We start from the raw sequence: 12,862 nt of genomic DNA, 5'->3' as shown, positions 1-12,862 counted from the left end.
TACTTGGGGGTTGTCTGGGAAAAGTATCTACTTTTTGGAGCATGCGCAATTGAAAAAACGGATTGGGGCGACGGATCCGCCGAAATGACGGTCGCGATGGATCCGTCGCCCATAGGCGGCCATTCTATGGAATGACGGACGCGACGGATCCGCTGCGAACCGTCATTTCGGCGTTGACAAAAAACGTTTCAATGTCCGTCTATATCTAAACAACGTCCGCCAAATTTCGACGGATCCGTCGCATGACGGATGGAACTGATGACCATCCGTCACAATCCGTCGCCAACGCAAGTCTATGGGAAAATAACGGATCCGCCAAAAAAAAATGATGGATCCGTTATTTGAGGAAACTGGCGGTTTTAGACTGACGCCAAAAAACTGAAGTGTGAAAGAGGCCTAAGCGGTTTACAGAGGAAGAAGAGTGCCACTAGTTGCTGTGGTGTCTAAAGGTGACTCAAAAGGAAAGGGAGAATTCGGCACATCCGTCCAAAAAATATAACAAACGTTATTGAAGATTCATTAAAAACATGTTTTTAATGAATCTTCAATAAAGTTTTGTTTTATTTTTTTATATATCGTTGGATGGATGTGCTGCATTCTCCCTTTTTTTTTGAATTTCGGCTGAACTTCACCAGCAGGACCGACACCCTCCACACAGATTTCAACTCTCAGCATCGGACTGCACGGCGTGGTGGCCTCCCTCAACTTGCGGTGTCTAAAGATGCATTTACAATAACATCAATCAGCTATATAGAAACCACCAATCAGTGGTTGTATAATAGTCTGTTTAGACAGGAAGGCCGCACTTCTCATGCGCACAGAACAATTGGTAATATGATCGTTCTGTGCACATAGACTGTAATTGTTCTCAGCAGTGCATGTCCTGTTTAGACCGGAAGATGCACTGTTGAAAGCAGTGATTTTTAGGCTGATTTAAAAATAATTTCACCCACCTACTAAGCGTTTTGCTTGTTTATTGGGTGATTAGAAATGCTTTTTTTCTGAAAATCGGCCAATGTCAATGCACCTAACAGACCCCCCAGATCTGCCATTTCAGTGCTTCTGTTAAGTGTGCATGATGCGAATAGGCATGATACCTTATAATAATAATCTTTATTTTTATATAGTGCTAACATATTCCGCAGCGCTTTACAGGTTGCACACATTATCATCGCTGTCCCAGATGGGGCTCACAATCTAAATTCCCTATCAGTATGTCTTTGGAATACTGCTATGCAGAATTGCAGTGTATTATAAAAAGGATCAAATTGTCACATATTAAAATCCACTAGTGGTATACAAATAACAGGAAAAAGATTAATAAAGTGTTAAAAAAAATAATTGGGGAAAAAATAATTCCAGCTTTTGTTTTGTAAAAAAAAAATAAACGAAGCCCCCGACACAAATATCATGACCACAACCATAAATATAAAGTTACTTCAGCTTCATGATGAATATCATAAAAAGGAAAAAGAAGCATCTGCTCTATCAACATGACGTCAGCAGCAGCTGAATCCCGGTAGGGCGGTCTGTGGCCTCTCTGTGCCGGTGATGATCGGCGCTGAGCACAACAGGCAAGTAGGAAGCAACTACCTGTCTGTTCGTGCTTAGGCATATTTTTAGTTTTTCACAAAGTCCCAGATACAATCTGTAAGCTATGTTTCCATGGTGTGAAAATTTCTGCTATGGATTTGTCTGCATCTTTTTCTTACACAATGTGGCTGCGGTCTTCACTCCATTCTATTGCAAAATATTGAATAGGGTGAAATACATCAGTGAAAATCTGCAAAAGCTTGAGCTTGCACCAGATTTGAACATATGATTTACAAGGAGAACCAGAGTCAAATATGCTATAAGATCTTACAAAAACGTATTTATTTATACACAAAATTACAATCAACATAAACAAATAACAGTATAGGAATATTATGCGTACATATACAAATCAGTGATTGGATCCCTAGGTACAGGTGAAACCAGAAGTTTACATACACTATATAAAAAGACACATATACACGTTTTTTCTGAATATCGGACGTGAAATCAGAATAAACTTTTCCCGTTTTAGGTCAATTAGGATTACCATGATTATTAACCCCTTAACCCCCGGAGCTTTTTTCGGTTTTGAATTTTCGTTTTTCACTCCCCTCCTTCCCAGAGCCATAACTTTTTTATTTTTCCATCAATATGGCCATGTGAGGGCTTATTTTTTGCAGGACGAGTTGTACTTTTGCACGACACCATTGGTTTTACCATGTTGTATAATAGAAAATGGGAAAAAAATTCCAAGTGCGATGAAATTGCAAAAAAAAGTGCTAACCCACACTTGTTTTTTTGTTTGAATTTTTTGCTAGGTTCACCAAATGCTAAAACTGACCTGCCATTATGATTCTCCAGGTCATTATGAGTTCATAGGCACCAAACATGTCTAGGTTATTTTTTATGTAAGTGGTGAAAAAAAATTCCAAACTTTGCTAAAAAAAAAAAAATTGCGCCATTTTCCGATACCCATAGCGTCTCCATTTTTTGTGACCTGGGGTTGGGTGAGGACTTATTTTTTGCTTGCTGAGCTGGCGTTTTTAATGATACCATTTTGGGGCAGATACGTTCTTTTGATCTCCCATTATTGCATTTTAATGCAATGTCGCAGCAACCAAAAAACATAATTCAGGCGTTTTGACTTTTTTTCTCGCTACGCCGTTTAGCGATCTGGTTAATCCTTTTTTTATTGATAGATCGGGCGATTCTGAACGCGGTGATACCAAATATGTGTAGGTTTGATTTTTTTTTTTTTATTGTTTTGTTTTGAATGGGGGGTGATTTTAAACTTATATATATTATATATATATATATTTAATTATTTATATATTTTTTTATTTTTTTAAAACATTTTTTTTTAAATTTTGGCATGCTTCAATAGCCTCCATGGGAGGCTAGAAACTGGCACAACTCGATTGCCTCTGCTACATAGAGGCGATGCTCAGATCACCCCTAGGTAGTAGAATTACAGCATTGTTATGAGCACCGATCACAGAGAGGCGCTCATAGCAACCTGCCATCAACAACCATAGAGGTCTCAAGGAGACCTCTGGTTGTCATGCCGATACACCGATGACCCCCAGTCACGTGACGGGGGTCACCGATGCGCGCATTTCCGGCCGGATGGAAGTGCTTGTTAAATGCCACTGTCAGTTTGACAGTGGCACCTAACTAGTTAATAGGCGCGGTTCCACCCGCGCCTATTGCGGGCACATGTCAGCTATTCAAAACACCTGACTTGTCCCGGCTTTGATGCGGGCTCACCACCGGAGACCACATCAAAGCGGGGGTTCTGCCATCGGATGTACTAATGAAAGAGAGAGAATGTTTTAAGCATTTTTATTACTTACTGCAAAGTCCAAAGTTTACATACACTAAGATTACTATGCCTTTAAACAATTCTGAACTGCCCATATAATGTCATGTGTTTGGAAGCTTATTTTTTTCTTTTCTTTTTTGGCAAAAAAGTCGCAACTGTGGATATGTTTTAATGCACACCTGAAACACACTGGTTCTTTGGGTAGCATATATAAGTCGACCCGAGTAAAAGCTGAGGCACCTATTTTTACCACAAAAAAACTTGGAAAACGTATTGACTCCAGTATAAGCCGGGTATGCATTGTCCCCTCATTCCTATCTTGGTATGCATGTCTCCTCATCCCCATACTGGTCTGCATGGCCCCCTCATCCCCATCCTGATCTGCATAGCTCCTCATCCCCATCCTGGTATGTATGACCCCTCATCCCCTTGTATGCATGGCTCCTCATCCCCATCCTGGTATGCTTGGCCCCCTCATCCGTTTCCTGGTATGCATGACCTCCTCATCCCCATCCTGGTCTGCTTGGCCTCCTCATCCCCATCCTGGTGTGCATGGCTCTTCATCCCTACCCTTGTATGCATGGCTCTTCATCCCTATCCTGTTATGCATGACCTCCTCAACCCCATCCTTATCTGCTTGGCCTCCTCATTCCCATTCAGGTCTGCTTGGCCTCCTCACCCCCATCCTGGTGTGCATGGCTCCTCATCCCCATCCTGGTGTGCATGGCTCTTCATCCCTATCCTTGTATGCATGGCTCTTCATCCCCATCCTAGTTTGCATGGCTCCCCATCCCTATCCTGTTATGCATGACCTCCTCAACCCCATCCTTATCTGCTTGGCCTCCTCATTCCCATTCAGGTCTGCTTGGCCTCCTCACCCCCATCCTGGTGTGCATGGCTCCTCATCCCTATCCTGGTGTGCATGGCTCCTCATTCCTATCCTTGTATGGCATGGCTCTTCATCCCTATCCTTGTATGCATGGCTCTTCATCAAAAAACATTTTTACAAAATTAAACCATCCTACTTACTGTCTCTACGCTCCCTCACTGTCTTGTTCCGGTTCTAGCAGCTGATGTATCCTTGTAAGCAGCACATAGCAGTGATGTCATTCGTTGCTTACAGAGGACAACTGCCAGAATACTCACTGCTCTCCGCGCTGGGTCTGTGTGCATGGAGGGCAGTGAGTATTCATTGCTGTTTAGTAGTGCTCATAGTGTCAGCCGCATCCAACGGCTTTCTGCAGCCGCCGAGCAATCACATGAGTCCGCTACTTAGGGGAATGAATATTCACTGCCCTCCACATCCATGGGAGTGGAGAGAAGTGAATATTTATTTCTATTAAATAGCGGGCACACATGACTGCCTGGTTTCTCCTGCAGCTGCGACTACTGTGCCCGCTATTTCACTGCCAGCGCAGTGAGTACTCATTTTTCTTTAACTGCGGGCACAGGCTTTAGCCACAGCAGACGGCTCCTGCCTCCTGTGACCCGCTGCTCCCCCTCCATGTTCTGGGACCCTCACTCGAGTATAAGCCGAGGGGGGACATTTTCCGCACAAAAAATGTGCCGAAAAACTGGGCTTATACTCGAGTATATACGGTATATGCTTTTTTAATCTTATTTCACCTGCCATAGCTGGTATATCAGCCCCAGTTATAGTTTCAGCCTCCTGCCTGCATATTAGAGATTCTTCATGGGGTGTCTGGCTGTGTCTGACAGCCGCCTCCACGCTCTCGCAGCTGTATGATCTTGAGCAGCTGATATACTATGCATTTTAGAATGTCACTGCAGAGTAGAACTTGGACTGCTGGACCGTTATAGTCTATGGGTGATCTGGAAGGTAAAGAAGTTAAAGCGAAGGGAGAAAAGTAGGCAAAGTACACAAAAATATGATTAGAAAAAAGTGCAAATATAGTGAAACTTAAAAAATATCTTAATATGGGAAGGAACATGCTATGGTAGTTTATACAGAGATTATGTTGGTATAATCAACAAGAAAAGACCTTTTCCTTATCAAACATTGGCGTCATATATTAATCGTATTGGTATTGTGTATGCAAATGTTCCATTGTTTACCCTAATAGCTCATTCATTTAAGGGGACAAAGGAATAGAGAGCACTGTGGTAAAATGTTGGCTACCATCTTATGTAAATACACAATAACTTCATGTATCAGTATAACATACAGATGTGTGTCTGTATATGTGTCACTTCTATTTTAGTTACTGACCATTTTCTTTATTTCTCTTTTATATTACTGCAGACTTAAGAGAAGCACAGATGTTATGTTCGGTGGAAAACAGGTTGTTGTATGTGGATATGGAGAGGTGAGTACTATATAAGGCATTGTACATGTGTACAATATGATTCACCTGTATGTGCCATGGAGTGCACTATGGAGCCATATTGTATACACCGAGTTCGGAGTGAGAAACCAGCACCAATACTGCAATACCTCTAGAAGAAGATACTTCTGTACTCCAGAAATTCTGAGAAATATAAGTCTGTGTCTCGTGCACCATATAGGTTTATTAGTCTGGAAATCAGCTGTGTGAGCCCTGGACACCCCAATATGTATTATGATACTTTTTGTCTATGAATTGGCAGCTATAAATTAAGGATAGAGATTTTGTATAGGGCACAAGAAATTAAGGATAGAATCTCAGGTTGAAAATCTAGAAGTAGCACTTATCTTTTAGAACTATGCGGATTACCCGCATCTAATGACTGTCTATTTAGGGAAAGTACTCAGAGGAGAGTGGTTAAAATAACCATAACTTATTTTTCCATTGATGGAACTATTTCAGGCTTGTCTTTCGCATGGTGAGCTGTTTGTTTGTTTTTTTTAACCAATTTGTCATCTTTTTTTTTTTTGTTAGGCAGCAATGACTAAAAAATTGCAATTCTGGAGTTTTGATTTTTTTTCTTTACAGTGTTTATCATATGGGTAAATATGGGAAAATATAGTTTTAAAAGCTGACCAAAGCAATAGAGAGAGACGAAAGTAGAGTGGCACAGCTCCAGATAATTGACCGGTCTCTCCAATGAATGTACATAGGGATAAATGGATCAATAAACTGGAGAGGAGCAAGGAGAAGCCAATCGGGGGCTGCACCAGACTAAACAGGTCTTTCCCTTTTAGTTCCCAGGCATTTTCTCCCTGCCCAGGTTCAGTTATTTGATAGATCTCTTACTATGTACACACATTAGAGAGACCTGTCAATCACCTGGAGCATGACGGGGAGAAACTCGCTTTTCAAACTATGTTTTTTCTTAAGTTTTGCAGTCTTTCAGAGAAAGACATACCTGGCGTCAATCAGGTGTTTGGGGTTGTCTCAGATGAATGGGAGAGTTGCAAAACATTATGCAAGAAACTAGACACAGGAACACTGTCTCTTTAAATTTACCACTGTCTTATTGAGGAACAGCATAAGCAAGGGAGGGTTAGCAACATAAACATGGCTTTTCTGGCCTAATGGGAAAACAAAACAAAAACAAGTGGCACAGTTCATGTTGCTGCTGGGATCCGCCCGCTCAGGAAACAAACAGGAAAAAAAAGGTTCAGCTTTCCTTATTCTCAACCACAGCTCTGGAGCGCCCATCTCCAGGCACTCCCAACACTGAATGAGCCAGAAGGATGTGTATTTATCCTCTTGACTCCTCCCTGGGGGTGGAGATTAGGTGAGCAGCCACTCACCCACTCTTCACTAAACCGATCCCTAAACATGGCCTGTTAACCCCTCTCAGCTCTTAGGGTGCTGGAACATTTTTCTAGGTTCATATCACTGAAGCTAACAACCTCAGTGTTACTTATCTCCCCTCCAGTACTTTGCCAGTGACGTTGTCACAATACCTTGATCGATTATTTGTTGCGTGATGTCACCTGAACTGTAAACTGCTGTGTAAATATTTTCCAGTCTTTTTTAATTTAAAGAATTAGATAGGTTTTCTGTGCATTCTGTAGTGTTTTGGGAATCCTGTTTTTTTCCAGTCCTGCATGCCCGGTGCTCTCTGCTGGTCTTTTGTTTACCTTGGCTGTAGACATGGTGTCCTTTATACACCACGTGACCTCTGCCGCCAATCACTGGGCTTAGTAGTATACGACATAAGACAGCTGAAGCCAATGATTGCTGCAGCCAAAGTAAAGAGAAGACCCGTGGGGAGCATGGAGACATGGCGCTGTGGTGTCAGGTAGTAAAAGGGCACAAGAAATAAAACAAGCAGTCAGCTCACCGCTTCGTCTCTTTCGACCAAACTAGCATTTGAAAGAACAAAATTCTAGCAGCGTGGTCGTGACGTAGGACATTTGTCTGAAGTGCGTGGGTCGGCGATACGAGCTCCGGATTTTTATTGTATGAGGACTAGCTCCTTTTTTATGTATCAATTGAGTGTTTTATTTCCTCACCATTTTCCAGACATATGTTTGCTGTCCGTGAATGAGAAATATGTCATTTTAAACTCATTGACCCACTCTGTCTTCAGCTGAGAAATATATACAATTTTGTGTTCTCTAAGCAGTGCTGACAGTTTGTTATTAGTCTGGACTGGGGCTTTTTATCTCAGAAAACATTCTGCAGACGGGACATGGTTGCATCCACTTTCCGCTGCTCTGGATGTGAGCCAGTGTTCATCTTGCACAAACATATAATTCTTTTTAAAGGTCTGGTTAGCTATGTTCACATCTGCAATAGGAATTTGTACCATTTTAGGAACAGAAAAATGGAATTCATGCGGGGTATGTACCTGTCACATGACAGGCACAAATTGAACCTTATATTGATCATGTATTGCTCTATTTCTGACGGTAAAAATGACAGAATCTGCAACCGAAGCTTCTATGTGAGCCTTAATACAGGTGTGATCAGGTCCTACAACAAATACAGGTAGCCAGTGTACTTATCCACTCCAAGGAGACCCAACTAAACGTAATCACTCTTTAGCCGAAACAAATCAAATGATCGATAAAGTAGCAAGCAATAATATCAAACCAAATATGGAAACTATAACTAGCCAGGAACCCTTTAAAAACAGGAAAGTCCATCAAGCAGGTTCACAAGTGTAAAAATATCTGAGGACATCAGTCCTCCTGTCACTATGAGCTATCAAAATAATTCCCTTCCCAGTGAGTTAAGGAATATGAGGACCAGAATTGCTGAAGATGAGTGGTGTTAAAATCCATGATGTAGCAAAAATCCGGTATCGCCACTGGTTAATAACTGACCAGACTGTAGCCTCTTAAAAAGCAATATTGTTACCTTTAACATGTAATATTATTTAAATATATCTAATATATAAAGCTGAATGTGTGTGTGTGTGTATGTCTGGGATTGGCATTGGCATCTGCACCGTCGCAGCTACAGCCACAAAATTTTGCAGTCAGGCTATGTGCACACGATGCGAATTTAGTACAGATCTGCAGCGTTTTTTTCTGCTGCAGATCTGCACTTTGATTTACAGTACAATGAAAAAAAAAGCTGTGCACATGGTGCAGAAAAATCCGCGCAGAAACGCTGCAGATTTCAAAGAAGTGCATGTCACTTCTTTTGTGCGTTTCTGCAGCGTTTGTGCACCCCTCCATTAATAGAAATCCGCAGTGGTAAAAACTGCAGAAAATCCGCATCAAAAACGCGCAAAAAACACATCAAAAACGCAGCTGCGGATTCTGCCAGAAGATGCAGATTTTGTGCCAAAAATTCTGCACCAATTCTGCATCGGGTGCACACAGCCTAACACGTCTGGACCCTGAGAGCGTCATAGGCTATGTTGTGAGGCGAAATTTTAACCCCGCGCGTTCCAATTCACCAAACAATTTTGCCCCTATCTACATAATTGGGAAAAAGTGAAAGGAAAAGTGTTGGAGGCAAATTGACAGCTGCCAGATGTGAACAAGGGGGACTTAAAGAGTGAGAGCGATGGTGCCAAAGAGTATATACCATACAGTTGCTAAGGTGGGGCCCCGACATGGGATACTCACCACACACGGGGATATGAACACACACACAAAATGCGCCACATACTACCACGTGCTTGAACACATATACCACCCTCAGCGCACATTTCACCACACATACACCAACCTCGCCACATAAAAGTCGAAACACAAAAGTCGCCGCGCAAAACTAGCCACATGCAAAACTAGGCTCACGCAAAACTAGGCTCACGCAAAACTAGCCACACGTGCAAAACTCACCTCATGGAAAACTCGCCACACGCAAAACTTGCACACGCGGAAAAATTGCCACATGCACAAAAGTTGCAACACATGCTAAAGTTGCCTCACACAAAACTTGCACATACTCAAAACGCACCACACATAAAACTCGCCACGCGCAAAACTCGCCATGCGCAAAACTTGCTGCACACAACTTGCTACACTAACCTGTCACATGCAACTCGACACACAAAAAGTTGCTACACGCATGTCGCCACACACAACTCATCTCACAAAAGTCGCTACATGCATGTCGCCACACGCAACTCAACACACACAACTTGACACATGAAACTCGCCCTAAAACACACACAAGTCTGGTATTATCCTTCAAAAATAAAAATCTGTTTAATAAGCAGACAAACTACAAGATCAACAAATGTACCATATAGGAAATACGGCAGCTGTCAGTCACATGACCTGTCTATTATGTGTATGTGTGAGCTAATATATACTGCCAGGGGGGAGGGCTTCCTGTTGGCTGGGGATTTATCAGTCTGCCAATTTAGCTTACAAATACTGAGGTAAAAATACTGAGCAAATAACGTGTGAACGAGGTCTAATACAGGAGGAGATGACATACAGGTACATACTATATACAGGGGAGATGACATACAGGTATATACTATATACAGGAGCAGATGACACACGTATATACTATATACAGGAGGAGATGACATACAGGTACATACTATATACAGGGGAGATGACATACAGGTATATACTATATACAGGAGCAGATGACACACAGGTATATACTATATACAGGAGGAGATGACTTACAGGTATATACTTTATACAGGAGGAGATGACACACAGGTATATACTATATACAGGGGAGATGACACACACATACAGTGGGGCAAAAAAGTATTTAGTCAGTCAGCAATAGTGCAAGTTCCACCACTTAAAAAGATGAGAGGCGTCTGTAATTTACATCATAGGTAGACCTCAACTATGGGAGACAAACTGAGAAAAAAAAATCCAGAAAATCACATTGTCTGTTTTTTTAACATTTTATTTGCATATTATGGTGGAAAATAAGTATTTGGTCAGAAACAAACAATCAAGATTTCTGGCTCTCACAGACCTGTAACTTCTTCTTTAAGAGTCTCCTCTTTCCTCCACTCATTACCTGTAGTAATGGCACCTGTTTAAACTTGTTATCAGTATAAAAAGACACCTGTGCACACCCTCAAACAGTCTGACTCCAAACTCCACTATAGTGAAGACCAACGAGCTGTCAAAAGACACCAGAAACAAAATTGTAGCCCTGCACCAGGCTGGGAAGACTGAATCAGCAATAGCCAACCTGCTTGGAGTGAAGAAATCAACAGTGGGAGCAATAATTAGAAAATGGAAGACATTCAAGACCACTGATAATCTCCCTCGATCTGGGGCTCCACGCAAAATCCCACCCCGTGGGGTCAGAATGATCACAAGAACGGTGAGCAAAAATCCCAGAACCACGCGGGGGGACCTAGTGAATGTACTGCAGAGAGCTGGGACCAATGTAACAAGGCCTACCATAAGTAACACACTACGCCACCATGGACTCAGATCCTGCAGTGCCAGACGTGTCCCACTGCTTAAGCCAGTACATGTTCGGGCCCGTCTGAAGTTTGCTAGAGAGCATTTGGATGATCCAGAGGAGTTTTGGGAGAATGTCCTATGGTCTGATGAAACCAAACTGGAACTGTTTGGTAGAAACACAACTTGTCGTGTTTGGAGGAAAAAGAATACTGAGTTGCATCCATCAAACACCATACCTACTGTAAAGCATGGTGGTGGAAACATCATGCTTTGGGGCTGTTTCTCTGCAAAGGGGCCAGGACGACTGATCCGGGTACATGAAAGAATGAATGGGGCCATGTATCGTGAGATTTTGAGTTCAAACCTCCTTCCATCAGCAAGGGCATTGAAGATGAAACGTGGCTGGGTCTTTCAACATGACAATCATCCAAAGCACACCGCCAGGGCAACGAAGGAGTGGCTTCGTAAGAAGCATTTCAAGGTCCTGGAGTGACCTAGCCAGTCTCCAGATCTCAACCCTATAGAAAACCTTTGGAGGGAGTTGAAAGTCCGTGTTGCCAAGCGAAAAGCCAAAAATATCACTGCTCTAGAGGAGATCTGCATGGAGGAATGGGCCAACATACCAACAACAGTGTGTGGCAACCTTGTGAAGACTTACAGAAAACGTTTGACCTCTGTCATTGCCAACAAAGGATATATTACAAAGTATTGAGATGAAATTTTGTTTCTGACCAAATACTTACCGTATTTTCCACCATAATATGCAAATAAAATGATAAAAAAACAGACAATGTGATTTTCTGGATTTTTTTCTTCTCAGTTTGTCTCCCATAGTTGAGGTCTACCTATGATGTAAATTACAGACGCCTCTCATCTTTTTAAGTGGTGGAACTTGCACTATTGCTGACTGACTAAATACTTTTTTGCCCAACTGTATATACAGAGGAGATGGCATACAGGTATATACTATATAAAAGAGGAGATGACATACAGCAGGTATATACTATATACAGGGGAGATGACATACAGGTATATACTATATACAGGTGATGACATACAGGTATATACTATATATAGGAGGAGATGACACAGGTATATAGTATATACAGAAGAGATGACATACAGGTATATACTATATACAGGAGGAGATGACACATAGGTATATACAATATACAGGAGGAGATGACATACAGCAGGTATATATTTACAGGGGAGATGACATACAGATATATACTATATGCAGGAAATGACATACAGGTGTATACTATATATAAGGGAGATCACAAACATGTATATACTGAGGGGAAAATGAGAGGTGTGAGGTGAAAATGAGGGGTGTGAGGTGAAAATGAAAAGGTGTGAGTGCAAAATGAGAGGAGTGATGGAAAATAGTGGAGTGATCGGAAAATGACAGATGTGAAGTCGAAATGACAAGTGAGGGGGGAATGAGAGGAGTGAGGGGGGAATGAGAGGAGTGAGGGGGAAAATAAGAGGAGTGAGGGGGAAAATAAGAGGTGTAAGGGAGAAAATGAGAGACGTGAGGGGGAAAATGAGAGGCGTGATGGGAAAATAAGAGAAGTGAGGTGCTATAACTAACCACAGATATTTACTATGCCCAGGCAACGCCGGGCTCTTCAGCTAGTATTACTATATTATCTCTGCCCAATACCATAACCTATATATGGTAGCTACCCTCCTTGCAAAGGAGTATATTTCTTTAACATCAAGAGGGTCCAAATGGAGTAGTAGCATTGAGTCTT

General features: G+C 41.9%; 1 protein-coding gene across 3 annotated transcripts in view; it reads left to right on the top strand.

The window, feature by feature from the left end:
- AHCYL1 (adenosylhomocysteinase like 1) overlaps window positions 1-12,862 on the top strand; it is a 77,687-nt gene that overhangs the window by 50,620 nt on the left and 14,205 nt on the right. For all 3 annotated transcript variants that reach the window (XM_077295220.1, XM_077295221.1, XM_077295222.1), the window contains exon 9: window positions 5,622-5,685. In XM_077295220.1, coding sequence (XP_077151335.1) covers window positions 5,622-5,685 — 64 coding nt within the window. The remainder of the gene's footprint in view (window positions 1-5,621; window positions 5,686-12,862) is intronic.

The sequence above is a fragment of the Ranitomeya variabilis genome, chromosome 3, assembly GCF_051348905.1.
Source record: "Ranitomeya variabilis isolate aRanVar5 chromosome 3, aRanVar5.hap1, whole genome shotgun sequence".
In the NCBI taxonomy this organism is placed as follows: domain Eukaryota; kingdom Metazoa; phylum Chordata; class Amphibia; order Anura; family Dendrobatidae; genus Ranitomeya; species Ranitomeya variabilis.
This window is presented reverse-complemented; position numbering and strand designations above follow the sequence as displayed.